We start from the raw sequence: 19,876 nt of genomic DNA on the forward strand, positions 1-19,876 counted from the left end.
TTCTACTGCCAATGTTTGTCTATGGAGATTGCATGGTTGTGTGCTTGATTTTATACACCTGTCAGCAACGGGTGTGGCTGAAATAGCCGAATCCACTAATTTGAAGGGGTGTCCACATACTTTTGTATACATAGTGTACTACTGTACACACAGCACTGTTAAGAATAGACTTCAGTCCACTTTAATTTAATGCCATTTGTTCCACATGCCAACCTAGATTGAAAACAGACATAGCTCTCTAACGACTAATCGATCATATGAGAGAGGAAGAGGAGATTTGTCAAAACTAGTTCTAAACATACCAGTGCAGTAGCGAGCCATGTTTCCTTTTTTAGCTCGGACCGAGGCGGGTTAAGATGCTTGAGTTGGCACAGGAGGAGTGTTCAGGCATTTAAATCATTCTGTGAGTGCATGTGCACACACTTTTAGTTTGTAGGTGCGTCACAACGTACGTAAGTACAACAGTAGTGAGGTTGTACATTGCTTTCCTTTAACTAGACTTTCTAGTGAAAGTTTGCTCAACCACCATGAAGAGCTCAACAAACATATGTCACATGTAGACTCTCTTTCTTTCCTGATCTCTAAGAGGAGTAGGTCGTCAAGGTGATTCTGGTGAAGTGAACCTAAATATTCAATAAATTCTGTCCTGCTTCTGTAAACAGATCTGGCTCAGTTGTGTATAGTGGCAGTTGAGCTGGTATGTGCTGTGTATACACCTTGTGTGTGTGTGTGTGTGTGTGTCTGTGTGTGTGTGTGAGTGTGAGTGTATGTCTTCTTCCGTCTCCTTCTCCTGTTTGAGTTGATCTCTTTTCTCATTTAGGGGACTGGGAGTGCTACCCGCTGGACCCCACTGTGTGGCATGTAAGTGACTGATTCTATTTTTGTATCTATTTAAGTGAGTGTGTGCGTGTTTGTGTCTGTCTATTTTTCTTTACAATGGGTGTGTGTTTATATGTAGTGTGTGTGTCAAGACAGAGACAAAGAGAGACACAGAGTAAGCGGGTATAATGTGGTTGCTCCCAGGCTGCTAGATTGAATCAGTGTGTTGTTCACAGCATCCGGTGACATGGCAACCGTCCAAAGAGGGTGACCATCTAATTGGCCGAATCACCCTGAGCAAGAGGAGCGCTATGCCCAAAGAAGCCGGAGCACTGCTGGGGCTGAAGGTCAGAGCTCACACCAGACACAATCACACTGTGGCTAGACTGTCTTTGTGCGTGTGTGTGTACGTGCGTGTCTGTGTACATGACTGTGTGTGTATGTGTGTGTTTGTGTGTGTGTGCGCATGTGTTTTCTCAGGTGGTTGGGGGAAGGGTCACAGAGGCAGGAAGACTGGGAGCCTTCATCACTGTAGTCAAGAAGGGCAGTCTGGCCGACATTGTGGGACACCTTCGAGCAGGTATGCAAAGAATGTGTGTGTGTGTGTGTGTGGTGTGTGTGTGTCAGTGGAGGCTGGTGGGAGGAGCTATAGGAGGACAGGCTCATTGTAATGGCTGGAATGGAATAAATGGAACGGAGTCAAACGTGGTTTCCATATGTTTTATGTGTTCAATACCGTTCCATGTATTCCATTCCAGCTATTACAATGAGCCCGTCCTCCTATAGCTCCTCCCACCAGCCTCCTCTGGTGTGTGTGTATGTGTGAGTACACGTGTGTGTGTGTGTGTCGGTTTTGAAGAATGACAGGTCATTGTGTATTTTCAGGGGATGAGGTTCTGCAGTGGAACGGCAAGATGTTGCCAGGAGCAACCCAGAAAGAAGTTTATAATATAATTCTCAATTCCCAAGCAGAACCCCAAGTGGAACTAGTGGTGTCCCGGCCCATTGGGTAAGTCAGGAATAAGAGACTCTTACCTTTGATGAAAAGACGATGAACCCTGATAGATACTCTCTGATCAAGTCTCTGTCTGTATATTTAGCACTGGTGAGATAATGCTTAGGTTAGCCCATAGCCCAATTTAATTTCTCCCTTTTCTTTCCAAATTGCACATTCATACAATTCCCCTCATGGATTTACAAGGAATGTACTGGTGTAAGGAATAGGGTGGAAACTCACTTCAAACAATTCAAACATCAATCCGATGCTTTTAACTTCTTAAGGTCGAGTGAACGAGTGCACTTTAAGGAGAAGGGGATGAAACAGAATTGGACTCAATTGAATTGGGTTTCACTGTTCACACATTCCATCCACATATATACATTTGGTTTTCATTTTGAACAGTTGTCTTTTTCTGACTTGTCTTGCTCCTTCCTAAAAAAAAATATTTATTTCCAAACACTTGCGAAGGGTGTATAAAGTCTATCAGTAAGTAAAGCTACAGTATTAGGGTCCCCTCCCCTTTCCAACCCAAATTACCCAAGCATCCCCCCCACAAGGTTGTACATTTTGTTTTATATTGACCCTACTCTTCCCTTCTGTTTTTACCTACCAATATGTTACAGTCAAAGCAACGCTTAACAATGGTGTCTGTGGACTTGTGTTATACTGTCCTGTCAGATGTTAGGGTGACTGACCGTTATGTCTCTTTGGTTGATTCCAGTGATATCCCAAGAATCCCAGACACGTCCCACCCTCCATTAGAATCTAGTAGGTATCTCCTCTGGTCTCTCTCACTCTCTCTCTCTCTCCTCTTCCTGTCTGTCTGTCTGTCTGTCTGTCTGTCTGTCTGTCTGTCTGTCTGTCTGTCTGTCTGTCTGTCTGTCTGTCTGTCTGTCTGTCTGTCTGTCTGTCTGTCTGTCTGTCTGTCTGTCTGTCTGTCTGTCTGTCTGTCTGTGTCTGTGTCTGTGTCTGTGTCTGTGTCTGTCTGTCTGTCTGTCTGTCTGTCTGTCTGTCTGTCTGTCTGTCTGTCTGTCTGTCTGTCTGTCTGTCTGTCTGTCTGTCTGTCTGTGTCTGTCTCTCTCTCTCTGCTACACTGTATCTCTCTCTATCTTTTCAAACCTAGTTGTTAGGGGTTTAACTGGGCGAGATGCGTCTTGTCATATTTCTGCCCTCACAGCAGGTTCCAGTTCATTTGAGTCCCAGAAGATGGAGCGGCCATCTATATCAGTCATGTCCCCCACCAGCCCCAGTACACTTAGAGACAACCCACAGCTAATGCCTGGACAGCTTGCAGTGAGTATACACCAACAGCTGTGTGTGTGTGTGTGTGTGTGTGTACACACTCAAACATTTGGGATTATTATGTACAGTTGAAGACGGAAGTTTACATACACCATAGCCAAATACATTTAAACTCAGTTTTTCACAATTCCTGACATTTAATCCTAGTAAAAATTCCCTGTCTTAGGTCAGTTAGGATCACCACTTTATTTTAAGAATGTGAAATGTCAGAATAATAGTAGAGAGAATGATTTATTTCAGCTTTTATTTCTTTCATCACATTCCCAGTGGGTCAGAAGTTTACATACACTCAATTAGTATTTGAAAGCATTGCCTTTAAATTGTTTAACTTGGGTCAAACATTTCGGGTAGCCTTCCACAAGCTTCCCACAATAAGTTGGGTGAATTTTGGCCCATTCCTCCTGACAGAGCTGGTGTTACTGAGTCGGGTTTGTAGGACTCCTTGCTCGCACATGCTTTTTCAGTTCTGCCCACACATTTTCTATAGGATTGAGGTCAGGGCATTGTGATGGCCACTCCAATACCTTGACTTTGTTGTCCTTAAGCCATTTTACCACAACTTTGGAAGTATGCTTGGGGTCATTGTCCATTTGGAAGACCCATTTGCGACCAACCTTTAACTTCCTGACTGATGTCTTGAGATGTTGCTTCAATATATCCACATAATTTTCCTTCCTCATGATGCCATCTATTTTGTGAAGTGCACCAGTCCCTCCTGCAGCAAAGCACCCCCACAGCATGATGCTGCCACCCCCGTGCTTCACAGTTGGGATGGTGTTCTTCGGCTTGCAAGAGTCCCCCTTTTTCCTCCAAACATAACGATGGTCATTATGGCCAAACAGTTCTATTTTTGTTTCATCAGACCAGAGGACATTTCTCCAAAAAGTACGATCTTTGGCCCCATGAGCAGTTGCAAACCGTAGTCTGGCTTTTTTATGGCGGTTTTGGAGCAGTGGCTTCTTCCTTGCTGAGCGGCCTTTCATGTTATGTCGATATAGGACTCGTTTTACTGTGGATATAGATACTTTTGTACCAGTTTCCTCCAGCATCTTCACAAGGTCCTTTGCTGCTGTTCTGGGATTGATTTGCACTTTTCGCACCAAAGTACGTTCATCTCTAGGAGACAGAACGTGTCTCCTTCCTGAGTGGTATGACGGCTGCGTGGTCCCATGGTGCTTCTACTTGCGTACTATTGTTTGGACAGATGAACCTGGTACCTTCAGGCGTTTGGAAATTGCTCCCAAGGATGAACCAGACTTGTGGAGGTCTACAATTGTTTTTCTGAGGTCTTGGCTGATTTCTTTTGATTTTCCCATGATGTCAAGCAAAGAGGCACTGGGTTTGAAGGTAGGCCTTGAAATACATCCACAGGTACACCTCCAATTGACTCAAATGATGTCAATTAGCCTATCAGAAGCTTCTAAAGCCATGACATCATTTTCTGGAATTTTCCAAGCTGTTTAAAGGCACAGTCAACTTAGTGTATGTAAACTTCTGACACTCTGGAATTGTGATACAGTGAATTATAAGTGAAATAATCTGTCTGTAAACAATTGTTGGAAAAATTACTTAACAAGAAATGTGTTTTAAGGACTCCAACTTTAGTGTATGTACATTTCCGACTTCAACTGTATTTGTATGTGATAGTAATCTGGCTCATGGTGATCATTTCCATTGTTTGTGTGTGTGTATGTTTGTGTGTGTGTTTGTGTGTGTGTTTTCAGGTACTGCCCGGACAACTTTCAGTGAGTCCATACCAAAGGATTGTCATGTATTATGTCATGTATCATCAGTGCAGATATTTGGGTTGTGTTATAATTGTATATGGTCTGTAGCCTACATCATACCATTTAAGATGGTACGTTGGCTCCTACTGATCATGTATGTGCGTGTATCTGTGTGTGTGTGCAGGTCAAGCTGTGGTATGATAAGGTGGGACACCAGCTGATTGTGAACGTGGTACAGGCCACAGAACTACCTCCCCGGCCGGACGGGCGACCCAGAAACCCTTACGTCAAAATGTACTTCCTGCCAGACCGAAGGTACGTTAACAGGGTATATCACTGACAAAAATTCACATAGAAGAGTCTGTAGACAGGAAGAAACCAACAAATATGTTAACTCATCTGTGTGTGTGTGTGTGTGTGTGTGTATGTGTGTGTATATTTGTTCTGCATTCTTGAGGGAGCTTGCAAGTAAGCATTTCGCTGCACCGTTTATACCTGCTGTAAACTGTGTATGTGACAAATAAATGTTCATTTGATTTGATTTGGTGTGTGTGTGCACAGCGATAAGAGCAAGCGGAGGACTAAGACAGTGAAGAAGAGTGAAGAGCCAAAGTGGAACCAGACGTTTGTGTACTCCCACGTCCACCGCAGAGACTTCCGCCAACACATGCTGGAGCTGACCATGTGGGACCAGCCTCGCCTACCTGACGAGGATAGCATGTTCATGGGAGAGGTACACACACACACACACACACACACACACACACACACACACAGGAATCAAATCAAATTGTGTTGGTCACATACACATATTTAGCAGATGTTATTGCGGGTGTAGCAAAATGCTTGTGTTCCTAGCTCAAACAGTGCAGTAATATCTAACAATTCACAACAATACACACAAATCTAAAAGTAAAAGAATGGAATTAAATATTAGGATGAGCAATGTCAAAATGGCATTGACTAAAATACAGTAGAATACAGTATATACAGTGCATTCAGAAAATATTCAGACCCCTTGACTTTTTCCACATTTTGTTACGTTACAGCCTTATTCTAAAATGGATTAAATCATTTTTTTCCCTTCATCAAGCTACACACAATACCCCATAATGACAAAGCAAAAACAGGTTTTTAGACATCTTTGCAAATGTATAAATAAAAATAAACTGAAATATCACATTTACATAAGTATTCAGATCCTTTACTCAGTACTTTGTTGAAGCACATTTGGCAGCGATTATAGCCTAGAGTCTTCTTGGGTATGACGCTGCAAGCTTGGCACACCTGTATTTGGGGAGTTTCTCCCATTCTTCTCTGCAGATCCTCTCAAGCTCTGTCAGGTTGGATGGGGAGCGTCGCTGCACAGCTATTTTCAGGTCTCTCCAGAGATGTTCGATCGGGTTCAAGTCTGGGCTCTGGCTGGGCCACTCAAGGACATTCAGAGTCTTGTCCCGAAGCCACTCCTGCATTGTCTTGGCTGTGTGCTTAGGGTCATTGTCCTGTTGGAAGATGAACCTTCGCCCCAGTCTGAGGTCCTGAGTGCTCTGGAGCAGGTTTTCATCAAGGATCGCTCCGTTCATCTTTCCCTCGATCCTGACTAGTCTCCCAGTCCCTTCCGCTGAAAAATTGCCTTTTGGCAAACTCCAAGCGGGCTGTCATGTGCCTTTCACTTAGGAGTGGCTTCCGTCTGGCCACTATCATAAAGGCTTGATTGGTGGAGTGCTGCAGAGATGGTTGTTCTTCTAGAAGGTTCTCCCATCTCCACAGATGAACTCTGGAGCTCTGTCAGAGTGACCATCGGGTTCTTGGTCACCTCCCTGACCAAGGCCCTTCTTCCCCGATTGCTCAGTTTGGCTGGGCGGCCAGCTCTAGGAAGAGTCTTGGTGGTTCCAAACTTATTGCATTTAAGAATGATGGAGGCCACTGTGTTCTTGGGGACCTTCAATGCTGCAGAAATGTTTTGGGACCTTTCCCCAGATCTGTGCCTTGACACAATCTTGTGTCAGAGCTCTACGGATAATTCCTTCAACCTCATGGCTTGGCATTTGCTCTGACATGCACTGTCAACTGTGGGACCTTATATAGACAGGTGTGTGCCTTTCCAAATCATGTCCAATCAATTGAATTTACCACAGGTGGACTCCAATCAAGTTATAGAAACTTCTCAAGGATGATCAATGGTAATAGGATGCATTTGAGCTAGATTTTGAGTCTCATAGCAAAGGGTCTGAATTCTTATGTAAATAAGGTATTTCTGTTTTTTATTTTTAATACATTTGCAAAACATTCTAAAAACCTGTTTCACTTTGTCATTATGGGGTACAGTGTATAGACTGATGAGGAAAAACATTAATTTAATCAATTTTAGAATAAGGCTGTAACGTAAAAAAATGTGGATAAAGTCAAGGGGTCTGAATACTTTCCGAATGCACTGTACATATGAAATGTGTAAAGCAGTATGTAAACATTATTAAAGTGACTAGTGTTCCATTATTAAAGTGACCAGTGATTCCATGTCTATGTACATAGGGCAGCAGACTCTATGGTGCAGGGTTGAGTAACCGGGTGGTAGCCAGCTAGTGATGGCTATTTAACAGTCTGATGGCCTTGAGATAGAAGCTGTTTTTCAGTCTCTCGTCCCAGCTTTGATGCACCTGTACTGACCTCACCTTCTGGATGATAGCGGGGTGAACAGGCAGTGGCTCGGGTGGTTGATGTCCTTGATGATCGTTTTGGCCTTCCTGTGACATCGGGTGCTGTAGATGTCCTGGAGGGCAGGCAGTGTGCCCCCGGTGATGCATTCGGCAGACAGCACCACCCTCTGGAGAACCCTGCGGTTGCGGGCGGTGCAGTTGCCGTACCAGGCGGTGATACAGCCCGACAGGATGCTTTCAATTGTGCATCTAGGAGTGGATGAATTGCTGTCATTGGCCTTGTGTTTAACTGATTGAGCTTGTTTATATGGGTTACATATGTCTAGATCTTAATAGAGCTGGAGACAGCCCCGTTAGATGACAAGCCTCACTGGTACAAGCTGCAGACCCACGACATGTCGTCTATCCCCCTGCCCCGGCCATCCCCTTACATGCCCCGCAGAAACACAGACACACCCAGCAAGAAGCTGCAGCGTAAGTCACAGACGGGTGCATGTGCGATGTGTGTTCACAATATATTTGTTTGTATTCTATGTGGTCTGCTTACCCTATTGTGTGTTAGTTGTGTTAGTTGTGTGTATGCGTAATGTGTGTGTGTGTGAGTAATGTGTGTGTGTTTGAGATATTACTGTATGTATGTGAATGTGGTTTGTGCATGTGTGTGTGTCACAGGAGGTTGGTATAGGCACCTTAATTGGGGAGGACGGGCTCGTGGTAATGGCTGGAGCGGAATGGTTTCAATGTGTTTGATGCCATTTCATTTGCTCCGTTCTGGCCATTATTATGAGCCATCCTCCTGTGTGTGTGTGTGTGTGTGTGTGTGTGTGTGTGTGTGTGTGTGTGTGTGTGTGTGTGTGTGTGTGTGTGTGTGTGTGTGTGTGTGTGTGTGTGTGTGTGTGTGTGTGTGTGTGTGTGTGTGTGTGTGTGTCGGCATGCATGTCTATATCAATGTGGTCTGCTTACCCCATTCCTCCTGTATGTGCCTGTGTTTTTCATGTGTGTCCACCATTGTGCAGGTTCTCAGCGTGTTAAAGAGCCTGAGTACGATGACACTGGACCTATGTCTAAAGGTGGGTGGGACCATGGGCATGCTGTCTTCTTACTGAGAGAGACATTCCATCGACATTCTACAACTTAATATGTGGTTCTGTTGTCGTCAGAACACTGGGCCTCAGAAAACTACCCTGCTGTGTTTGTGTGTGTGTGTGCGTGTGTGTGTGTGTCTGTGTGTGTGTGTGTGTGTGTGTGTATGCTTGCATGCGTGCATATGTGTGTGTTTGAAAGAGAGAGAGAAAAAGGAGAGAGAGAGAGAGAGAGAGAAAAAGGAGAGAGCGAGAGAAAAGGAGAGATAGAGAAATAGAGAAAGAAATTGATACATCCACTTTCAAACTGCTAACCTTTCATAATCTTTCTTGTCCGTGCATGGTAGAAAACCACACTGTAGATGGAAGGTATAACTTGCTTTCTTTTCCCAACATAAACACACCCACTGTCAGCTTTAATGAAGTATTCCTCTCCTTTAGAAATAATTTTTAAAAACACTCACATGGACATTCAGAAAATGGTCAATTACTTGTGCAGTGTGATTGCAGTGTGATTGCAGTGTGATTGCAGTGTGATTGCAGTGGGATTGCAGTGGGATTTTTTTCTGTTTCGGCATCAGGCAGTTCTTTATTTCTTTATTCAATCAAAGGTCACGGTAGGAGGTTGTTTGTTAAAGCAGGGACAGTGGGTATCCTTGAGTTCATCCGGCATGAGTCGTTTGTATTAGTATTGTCATAGATCTGAGGCCTGCAATTGGCAGGTTGGCATATATTGTCATAACTCTTGCTCTGGAGGCAGTTCTGCGGAGTGGTCGCTAGCTGGCAAGCCACAAAGTCATAAAATCTGATTTTAAACTTAACCCTAACCTTAAATGAAGACCAAAAAGCAACAAAAAAAAATCATACATTTTTACGATATAGCCAATTTTGACTTTGCAGCTGGCCCATCTAGCGAAAATCGCTCGGTTCTGCCTCCAGGGCAAGATTCATGACAATAAACGTCAACCTGCTTGCAATTGTGCCAGTTTGGGACAATATGTTGTATGTATGTTTTCTTTTATGAACACAGCTTCTCTCCCCCTGCGGGTGTGTGTAGCTGCCGAGAGGGGCTCGCGGGAGAGGGGGAGGGAGCAGAAAGATCCCCACGCCGCCACTCTGGAGGTGCCGGAGCAGAAGAGGACACCCCAGCATCGCTCTCGATCTGTCTCTCCTCACAGAGAGGAACAGGGCAGGGGGCGATCACGACCCGCCAACGTCCCCACACAGAGGTGAGAGGAGAAGAGAAGGGGTGTTGATGAAGAAAGAGGGGGAGGAGAAAACTTGAAGGACAACTTCATGTTTTGGCTTTCTTGACCCAGAACAAGTAGTGCTGCCAATATTGCTCTTACTGTCACTGCCAACACAGCCAACTTGGGCAGTGTTACCACAGCTAAAAGCCTCCCCCCCCCCCTTCTCTCTTTCCAACTCTCTCCCTCTCCCATATCTCCATATCCTTCTCACCCCTCTGTGTCAGGAGTTTGGATGATGAGATCCACCATAGTAGGAGGTCTCGTTCTCCCACCCACTACTATGACTCTACCAGAGGACACTACCAGGAGCAGGACTATGTAGATGACAGGTGTGTGTGTGTGTGTGTTGTGTTTGTATGTCGGTGTGCGTGTGTGTGTACAATCAGGTGGCCATGGATTCCCTCTCCCTGTCGTCTCTTTTAGTTCAGAAAGTACCTTCGGTTTTATTTCTTCCTTTGTCTTCTTCTCTCTGGCTTTCTGTGATTCAGCACAATGAATTGTGAGGATTATGTTTGGATATGGCTGGCCACTTGTTTATTTGGTCTCTGTTGTTTGTTGATTCAGACTCAGAACGATTAAGTTATTGCCATGAGACAAGAGTTGCTGTCATCGGAGTAGGTAGAAGTTGCCCCTAACCACTGATACAGGGTCAGATTTGTTCATCCCCTGTAATGGTTAGGGTTAGGAAATGGGGTAGAATCATCTGATCCTAGATGTGTGGTTAGGGGTAACTTCTACCTGTCCCATTGTTCTCCGCTGGCTCAGCTTTGTATCTATGTTCTTTCTCTGTCCTCCGGTTTGGCTTCGTTGTTTATTTCCTCATGTGTCATCCATCCCCATGGTAACTACAGTGAGGTCATCATGATCCACCAGTCAATGCGAGGCAAAAGTGCAGAATGCCTACACACTAAAAGGTAAACAGGTGTCATCACGTTTTATTTTATATTTTAATATTATTATTATTATTAGTAGCAGTAGTAGTAGTAGTAGTAGTATTAGGTATGATCATCATCCTCATTCGCACTAGCCTTATCAACCTTTATCCTAAGCACATCATGGTTGAGTGGTTCTTCTCTTAAATGTTTAGCCTTTTATATACATTAATATTGGAGCTGCATAAAGATGTATGTAGATTTCTTAGATGACTTCACCCGATCTGCTAAATGCATCTTATTCTGTCATAATGTGTGTGAGAGAGTGATGGACATTTCAGTGTGTCCATCCTATCCCATGTGACAGTGATGCAACACACGCCCACACAGACGTCAACACTGGGACTGTCCACTACTGACCGCACAAAGCCTCTGTTGACCCTGGCCAATGCCTGAGGGGCTTCTAGTTATTCAGAGTTAGCATCATGTAGCTATACTGGTCCATTCACGGTTGTAATAATGTTCATCCAACATTAGAGGCCACTTTAGTTCAGTGCATTACTGGATGGCAGGTAGTCTAGCATTTAAGAGCATTGGGCCAGTAACCCAAAGGTTGCTGGTTTGGAACCGACTAGGTGAAACATTTGTCGATGTGCCCTTGAGCAGGGCACTTAACCCTAATCGCTGCTGTAAGTCACTCTGGATAAGAGCATCTGTAAAAATGTAAAATTACTAGATCCAATATATTGGACAAAGGTGCAATACTGGCCCAGTGAGCCCACCCACATAGGTAAGTAGTAAAGTATGGCTGGTAGAGGCTGGTAAAGCCTGGCATACATGCTTCCACTCGCCTGGCATGCTGCTCTCCTGTCTTTCTTTAGCAGTATTTTAGGAATTATGTTTCCATTCTGTTAATCCATCATCCTCTTCCCTGTTTTCTATCTCTGTCTCCTGCATGCACACATCACATGACTCACCCCCAGGGAATCTTCTAGACAAAGTAACACACTCCCCCCTAAGATGCCCCTCTTAGTCAATGGCATCCACAAGGACATTTACAGGTACGTGGAAGAAGAGAGAAAGGTTGTGTTGGAAAGTGGCTCCTCTTCCAACTTTGTACCGCCGTCAGTGTCGTTTTATGTTCAAGAGCTAATGTCACTTGAGTTGACCTCGTATAACTACATCATATGTACCAGACTGTATCCTGGTCTTACTGATTATTTTTTGGGATGAATTCCATCAATTGACTTGGAGCAAGTATTGCAAGTAGTCCAGTTTGTGCTCCAAAAACAGTTATCTTGCCCATGTGAGTATTGTCCATAGTTGTAGGCTACCACACAAATCCTTTCCCACTCTTGGCCTCTGTTTGTTTGATGTGAAGTTGTTTTTTGTTGTCTTTTTATTGCATGCTTTAATTTTTTGGGGTTTTCTCATTGTCTTGAGTGAAGTTCCACGCTGCCTGCATGTCTAAAGACTAGGTCAATGGTGCGCTCCAGTGTTGTCACGGCAATGCGCAGCTCTTTGACACAACGAGTTCTCAGGTTTACAGACGAGATCACCATTAGGTAAGACACACACACCTTCAGCCCTCAATGACCTCCTCATACCATGTTCAAGAACTCTTCTGACAACCGGAGAACAGGTCTCCATGACAACCTGACTATCTCACTACCTGACAATGTCTTCAGTGTTGGGGAAGCTACTCTGAAAATATAGTTTACCAAGCTACCAATTACTTCTCACTGGAAGAAGTTAAGCTACACTAAAGCTACCCTTAAGAAAAATATAGTTTACTTAACTACAGTTACTATGAAAAAGTAGTTAATTATGAAAAATTATCATATCTAAATCTGAAATGTCATGGACTACAAACTATGTTTCAACTGAGAATTAGGCAGGTCTGATGCTGAAAAAAAGAAGGAAATTCTTATCTACCACCCATATTTGATTAGATTTTTGCAAAAAAAAGTTTACTTCCAGTAGTTAGCTACACCACTACATGAAAAAGTAGTTAATTATGAAAAATTATCATATCTAAATCTGAAATGTCATGGACTACAAACTATGTTTCAACTGAGAATTAGGCAGGTCTGATGCTGAAAAAAATAAGGAAATTCTTATCTACCACCCATATTTGATTTGATTTTTGCAAAGAAAAGTTTATTTCCAGTAGTTAGCTACACCACTACATGGCAAAAAAGTTATTAACTACTGAAAACACTACCAAGATTTGAATTTAGTTCAACTACTACCGCGCTACTGAAAATGTAGTTAAATTACTAGTTGTAATACATGTAGTTCAGTACTCCCCAACACTGAATGACTTGTATTGACTCCAATCAATCACCTAATCACTCAAAACAACGTTCAGACTAGCATGTCCTTTATGATTTAGGTATCTAACATTTCTTTCTTTTTCATTTTCCTCTCCTCTCCTCTCCTCTCCTCTCCTCTCCTGCATTGGATGGCATGTTATTGGGCTAGTGATCTACATACCTCTCTGGACAGGGTTAGGACTAGGAGCGCTAGCACCAACTGTCTGAACCCAGAAAGGAACCATAGTGTTCCTTCACCAGAGCCCCAAAGGTACCAGCCCACTGACCTGTACACTGCCTGCATCCAGCCTCAGACACTCTACCACCTGTGTGTGTGTGTGTGTGTGTGTGTGTGTGTGTGTGTGTGTTTGTGTGTGTGTGTGTGTTTGTTGAGGAGGGTGTGGTGGATGTAGTTTTAAATGCACGCTTAAGGTTTGTGCAGAAGGATTGGTATAGTGCTAGTGCAAAGTATTGCGGTGTCTGAAATAATCCATTCTCTTTGTATAGTCTGGTGGAGTGAGTGTTTGTACATAGCTACTTTGTGAGATGCCTTAAAGGGAGGGTCCTTTTTTGTGGGATTGTGGTAACAGCCTTAAACTGAGACTCAGAGATATGATAGACCCATGAACTCGATACATCCCCAAATGAGAGTGCAGGTGATCCATGATGCATTTGTTTCTCTGTGTGTCCACCGGGGGTGCTGCGGGTCACAGCTGCTCCCAGTCTCTGCCCCGCAGACGCCCCGCCAGCCCCAGGATTCTAATCCAACACGCCTCCCCAGAAGACGACAGGTACCCCTTCCCCACCGCCACAATCCCCCCTGTTTTCAGCTGAACCCAACCCCACGCCTGTACTAAACCCAAATGCAAACACTAATAATTAGCTCACTTCTAACCCTAAACGTATCGCAATTGATCATTTTGCTCTATGGGACTATGCACAGGGTCTTTTGGCATAGTATCTGGTGGATCCAGATTGTGTTCTAGCATTCTAGCAGCCTCTATCTTCTCCTTAAGAATCGCTGAGCTATTTTTCTTTTTTAGTCTATGAATTTATAAGGATTTCAGAAGCTTTTGTCTGTCTACTGCATTGCCAACCGAGCTTTTATCATTATCGCTAATGTGTGTCTTTCATATTCATAACAGATTCAATGTAATTCAGGATTAAAGTTGAGTTTATATCTATGTAAGTGGTGTGTGTGGTGTGTGTGTGTGTGTCTGTTTGTGTGTGTTTCTCATCACCCTCATGTTTGTGGTGTGTATGAAGCCAATGGATGATGGAGCCTCTAGTTCCTAGACAGGAGACAGTTAACCACCTCAGTGCAAAGAAGAGGTACACACACACACACACACACACACACACACACACACACACACACACAGTACTTGTTCAATGAATGCATTAGTGTGTGATGCTTCTTCATGATCATTGTTCCATACTCCATATTCCATTGTTGTGTATTGACAACTTCATCAAATCCATCGCTTAACTGGCTTGTCTTCTGTAGAGCATATGGCTATACGATTCATTACAAATAGAAAAGCAGACTTCTCTCACTTACTCCAGCTGTTTACCCCTGTCCCATACTCTCTCCATTCATTTATTCATCCCTCCATCCGTTTCTTTCTGTTTTCCACTCATCTCCCATCTCCCAGGCAAACTCGGACCCTGGACTCATCCACCTGTCACACTCTGGGCAAGAAGCTCCCTGACCATGACAGGTAAGGGGGCCAACCATAACATATACCCTGATTTTAGTTTTTCAACATCATCACTTCCGGCCCAATCCTCAAACTTTCAGAAAATCGCCCATTCACATCAGTACAGAATTGAAATGAAAGTTTGAGTCGAGCATGTGAATCTCATTGCGAGATTCATCCTGCCATCATAATCTGTCCCCTCCCACAAATTCCCAGACTAGGATGAAGTTCCCCTTAGACACTGATCTAAGATCTGTTTTCCCCCATAATAATTGAGGTTAGGATTTGTTTGGGGTAAACTGATCCTAAATCTGTACCAAATGGTGAGTTTTAACTCTAGTGGGGGTCCCCCTCTTTTCTGTTCACCAGTTCATCCACATGACCACAATTTTAAACGTTAATTTTGGAATAATCTATCAGATTAAGTCACCTACACATGTACTGTCCTGGGCTGCAGTGCAGTACAGTGGTTACCATGGGGATGCTAACATAAGCATGATAGCATGGGTCAGGATTCACTGAGATGGAGGCAAGATGAGCTTGCGTTTGTAATTGGCAGTTCAGTACCAAGGTGGGATCTTCCCTAATATGGAATCAGGTAGTTTGACCTGCACCTTTTACGATGTTATCTTCTGAGATGTCTCTTACACTGTGTATGCTGATTTCAATATGTTTGACAACTCTTCTTTATTTTTTCTTTTCATATAATTTCGTTTTTTTCCACTTTTCCTTTTTGTCTCTATTCTGTTATTTTCTTTCCTTGTTGCATGCTGCCACTTTGTGCACACGGTGTGTATGGTGTGTGTGTGGGGGCCCCCAGAATAAAGCCCACCTCCATCCTGAGGGGGTCCCGAAGACGGCCCCCTCCCCTGCGGCCGCTCGGTAAGGGGACCCTCCGTGAGTTGGCCCCGGGCTCACCCCAACCATACAGGTGCTGACCTCTGACCCCTCACCTCAGTCCCCCTGGAGGAGCAGCCTGAGAGAGAGAGAGCTATTGCCTTCCTCCTCCATGGTTCCACTGCCTATAATGCACTATTTATTTGATGTTGTACCCCAGCCATGGGCCAGTGTGTGGTGGGTTGTGTGTGTGTGTGTGTGTGTGTGTGTGTGTGTGTGTAAGTGTACACTGAGTGTACAAAACATTAAGAACATAGACTGACCAGGTGAATCCAGGTGAAAGCTATGATCCCTTATTGATGTCACTTGTTAAATCCACTTCAATCAGTGTAGATGAAGGGTAGGAGACAGGTTAATAACCCCCTAGAGTCTATTGACGCATGGAGGGGCTGGGTTGCCATTCAATATTAGGAAGGTGTCCTTAATGTTTTGTACACTCAATAATGCTAATTGTCTATGTTTTTCACGGTCTAAATGTATCAAGCTCTTTTTGCTACAGGACCTCACACCAGCCACACTGAGCTGCATATTACATGTAGTATACTTCCCCTCACTGTCCGACCAAGCTTGACTCTGTCTCGTGTTCGCCTCTTAGTTCATATGTGTCAAAACTCTGTGTCTAACAGAGAAACTAGTAGTGGTGTTGCAGGATTTCCATCTCATTCTCTCATCCTCCCTCTCGCTCCATCTCTCTATCTCTCTCTCTCAGGGGCCACCTCCAAGGTGGTGCGTCTCTGTCCTCCTCAGTGACGTCCTCGTCAGCAGCTCGCAGGGTCAGACAACTCCCACAGGTCCCAGACAAGAGCAGCAGCCCCGTAGAGCAAGGTGTGTGTGGCTTTCTTGACTTGATTTTGTCTGTAAACCTGAGTGAATGAGTGAGTGGTGATATGTGTGTGGTGATTAAATGTGTGTGTGTGTGTGCATATTTTTGCTAATTCCTCCCTGTGTGTGTGTGTGTGTGTGTGTGTGTGTGTGTGTGTGTGTGTGTGAGTGTCTAGCTCTTGCAGCAGAGGAGCGTGTTCGTCAGCTCCAGATGAAGGTACAGCAGAGGGACTCCTACAGGAGTTCTGCTGCTCCGTCCACTTCCAGCAGGGATGTGGAGAGGGTGCTCAAGAGCAAACGCGAGGTCAGTCACCTGTCACTTGAGGTCAGCCCCTAACCCTAACCCTCTTTGTCTGTCCCTCTCTCCATCTCTCTCTGTTCCTCTCTCTCTCCCCATATCTCTGTCCCTCTCTCCATCTCTCTCTGTCCCTCTCTCTCTTACTCCCCATACCTATGTCCCTCTCTCCATCTCTCTCTGTCCCTCTCTCTCTTACTCCCCATATTTATGACCATCTCTCCATCTTAATCTTGCCTCTCTCTCACCCCACACTCCTCTATCCCCGCTCTCAATTCAAAACAATTCAATTCAGTGAACTTTATTGGCATGAAATAGGTGTATATATCTTCTCATCCTCTGTCCCTCCCTCTCTAATCCTCTCCCTCTAGCTGTATAAGGACCAGAGGAGAACCAGCTGTGAGAACGTATCCCGCAAGTCTTCAGACAGTGATGTCAGCGACGTGTCAGCCATCTCTCGTACCAGCAGTGCCTCCCGCATCAGCAGTACCAGCTACATGTCCATCCAGTCAGAGAGACCCCGGGGACGCTTCAAGTAAATAGAACCACACACACAGGCACACACACACACACACACACACACTTACACACACACGCCTGTGTGTTGCAGTAAAGACTACAAAATGTATCTGTCTGTCTGTCTGTCTGTCTGTCTCTGTGTGTGTGTGTGTGTGTGTGTGTGTGTGTGTGTGTGTGTGTGTGTGTAGCAAGGCGATGCATGCATCAGGCCGCAGCATGTTGAAGAGCACCAGCGTGAGCGGTGAAATCTTTGGCATTGAGCATACGGACGGCAGCCAATCAGATACAGCATTGGGCGGGGGCAAGAAGCGGCGCTCCAGCCTCAGCCAACGGGTGGTGGCCATTGTGGGCCTGCCCTCCAGACGCAGCTGCAGTACCTCACAGCTCACCTCCCAGAAAGGTAACACAGACAGACCATACAAACAAGACTCTACCATAAACAAGCCCTGGATCCAGCACCCATATAAAAACCAGTTGTAATATGAATGTATTGTTGTTGTATTTGTTGTGTGTGTGTAATAAAAAAACAGTGGTGGTGGATACTAAGAAGAAGGGCAAGAAAAAGAACAAAATTCAGATCCAGCGGAGTACAGAGGTGGGTATGGCTGTAGAGTACCCCCGCTCTGCCATGAACCGCCAGGCCAGCAGAGACTCCACCGACGGCAGCATGAACAGCTACAGCTCTGAGGGGAAGTCAGTATCTCTAGCCTCACTCTCTCTTTGACTGTAGTGGTAGTGTCATTCTCACTTCAGTGCTTATCCAGTCTAACGTTATTCTGATCTTAGTCTGATAGTCAGTAGTCTAACCCCATTGTGTGTGTGTGTGTGTGTGTGTGTGTATTCCAGTCTAATCTTCTCGGGGATGAGGCTGGGGGCTGACAGTCAGTTCAGTGACTTCCTGGATGGCCTTGGCCCCGCCCAACTGGTGGGCCGGCAAACATTAGCCACACCCGCCATGGGTGAGTGGCACAAATGACTTGTGTAACCTGACATAATATACTACATACAGTATGATACATTCATTTAACTGGGTATGATGGACAGTAGCGATGCGTGTGTAAAATCACTGAGGAGGCCAAGCCAGGTAATTGCATTGTTTGCTCTATAACCTGTTAGTTCATATGTCTTGCGACCATGATATATAGGCCCAAAGGCCAAGACAATAAGAAGGCACAGTGGTAGAATAAATTCAACCACACCTTTGTTTCATCACAAAACCGGAGAGCAACATCTGTCCGGTGAAGTCCACAAAGCATTCAGCATGTAACAAACAGTTTCTGACATTTTCAGACTGCTAAACAACCATTGATTTAGAACAAAGTGTGTGTGTGTGTGCGCGCGTGTGTGAAAGTAGAAAAAACATGTTGACTCACATTACTTATAGAGAAGCGCCAATGCCATCCTCCTCTCTTTCATGTTGCCAAAACAGTCTATGACTCTGTCATACAGTTTTTTGTTGTCCTAGGCTACCTGGCTAAAGTGCTTGCATGCTATCCTAAATTCCTTTCATGGGCATCGATGCGCCAGGCCAGCTAGTTAACATTAGCCTACTACATCTAGCTACCTATTGAACTTCCATCCTCTCAGGCCAGGCGCACAATATATGAATTTATGGTTGGATCAGAATGGCTGTTTAATATTTTAATAATTTTGGGGGGGTATTTTATTGGTATTTTTTTCCACAGTTACAGTAAACAATGCTTGAAAAACTGTACATTGCACATGTGATTTTATACATTCGATATACCATGGGAACATGCTTTTTGAATGAAGTAGGAATGTATATGTCCATACGAGAATATAAAATACTTAAGTAATTCTTTCATAACAAAACATACATTAGAAACAACAAAGTGCACACAAATGTCTAGTCTTCAAAACGTATAAAAAAGTTATAATAATAAGACAGGCTAATATTAAACACTCACAAAGGTAGTTCAATTAAAAACAACGCTTAGGTAGGCAGTTTACTGTAGAGTAGAGGGAAATTGCAGTGTCTCTACATAGGTAAAGAAAGGTTGGCACATTCGGTAGAATTTGTCAGAAAATCCCCGTAGGGTATATTTTATCTTCTCCAATTTACTAAAGTGTAAGACATATTTAATCCACACAAAATGAGAGGGAGGAGAGGGTGATTTCCACAGAAGTAAAATCAACCTTCTTGCCAACAAACTCACAAAGGCTACAAAGTCAGATGTGTGTTTTGGTAGTGTTATAGTATCAGGTATTACCCCAAATAATGATGTTATGGCAGTAGGAGCAAAAGGCACTTGTAATACTTTAGATATGGCATCAAAGATGGCAGACCAATAGTTATGTAGAGAAGAGCAGGACCAAAACATATGTATTAATGAAGCAGGAGCTTGCCGACACCTGTCGCAAACAGGGTTGACATCAGGATAGATCTTAGAAAGCCTGAGTTTAGTCCAGTGAGTGCAGTGGAGGATTTTGCATTGGATCAAACCATGTTTGGCACAAAAAGAAGAGGAGTGGAGACGGTACAGAATATCTACCCATGTGTCACCAGTAAACTCATCATCTAGATCCTGTTCCCATAAAGTTTTAATAGCTGCGAATGAATGATTGTGAAGAGAGTAAATGTTATCATAGCTATAAGAA

The 19,876-nt window shown here is 44.2% G+C and overlaps 1 protein-coding gene across 4 annotated transcripts in view; it reads left to right on the plus strand.

Moving 5' to 3' along the window:
- LOC121553741 (regulating synaptic membrane exocytosis protein 1) overlaps positions 1-19,876 on the plus strand; it is a 61,634-nt gene that overhangs the window by 28,771 nt on the left and 12,987 nt on the right. Inside the window, exons 7-33 of one of the 4 annotated variants that reach the window (XM_041867093.2) lie at positions 821-861; positions 1,056-1,166; positions 1,300-1,399; positions 1,705-1,828; positions 2,288-2,305; positions 2,541-2,587; positions 2,988-3,112; positions 4,846-4,866; positions 5,033-5,163; positions 5,410-5,581; positions 7,832-7,979; positions 8,522-8,575; positions 9,645-9,816; positions 10,062-10,166; positions 10,689-10,751; positions 11,693-11,770; positions 12,158-12,274; positions 13,194-13,295; positions 13,738-13,815; positions 14,291-14,356; positions 14,680-14,745; positions 16,331-16,446; positions 16,620-16,768; positions 17,110-17,273; positions 17,446-17,657; positions 17,788-17,950; positions 18,104-18,216. In XM_041867093.2, coding sequence (XP_041723027.1) covers positions 821-861; positions 1,056-1,166; positions 1,300-1,399; positions 1,705-1,828; positions 2,288-2,305; positions 2,541-2,587; positions 2,988-3,112; positions 4,846-4,866; positions 5,033-5,163; positions 5,410-5,581; positions 7,832-7,979; positions 8,522-8,575; positions 9,645-9,816; positions 10,062-10,166; positions 10,689-10,751; positions 11,693-11,770; positions 12,158-12,274; positions 13,194-13,295; positions 13,738-13,815; positions 14,291-14,356; positions 14,680-14,745; positions 16,331-16,446; positions 16,620-16,768; positions 17,110-17,273; positions 17,446-17,657; positions 17,788-17,950; positions 18,104-18,216 — 2,856 coding nt within the window. Of the gene's footprint in view, positions 1-820; positions 862-1,055; positions 1,167-1,299; positions 1,400-1,704; positions 1,829-2,287; positions 2,306-2,540; positions 2,588-2,987; positions 3,113-4,845; positions 4,867-5,032; positions 5,164-5,409; positions 5,582-7,831; positions 7,980-8,521; positions 8,576-9,617; positions 9,817-10,061; positions 10,167-10,688; positions 10,752-11,692; positions 11,771-12,157; positions 12,275-13,193; positions 13,296-13,435; positions 13,816-14,290; positions 14,357-14,679; positions 14,746-16,330; positions 16,447-16,619; positions 16,769-17,109; positions 17,274-17,445; positions 17,658-17,787; positions 17,951-18,103; positions 18,217-19,876 lie in introns of those variants that run through there. The other 3 variants (XM_041867094.2, XM_041867095.2, XM_041867096.2) reach the window with 3 other exon arrangements.

Source organism: Coregonus clupeaformis, chromosome 37, assembly GCF_020615455.1.
Source record: "Coregonus clupeaformis isolate EN_2021a chromosome 37, ASM2061545v1, whole genome shotgun sequence".
NCBI classification, from domain to species: Eukaryota; Metazoa; Chordata; class Actinopteri; order Salmoniformes; family Salmonidae; genus Coregonus; species Coregonus clupeaformis.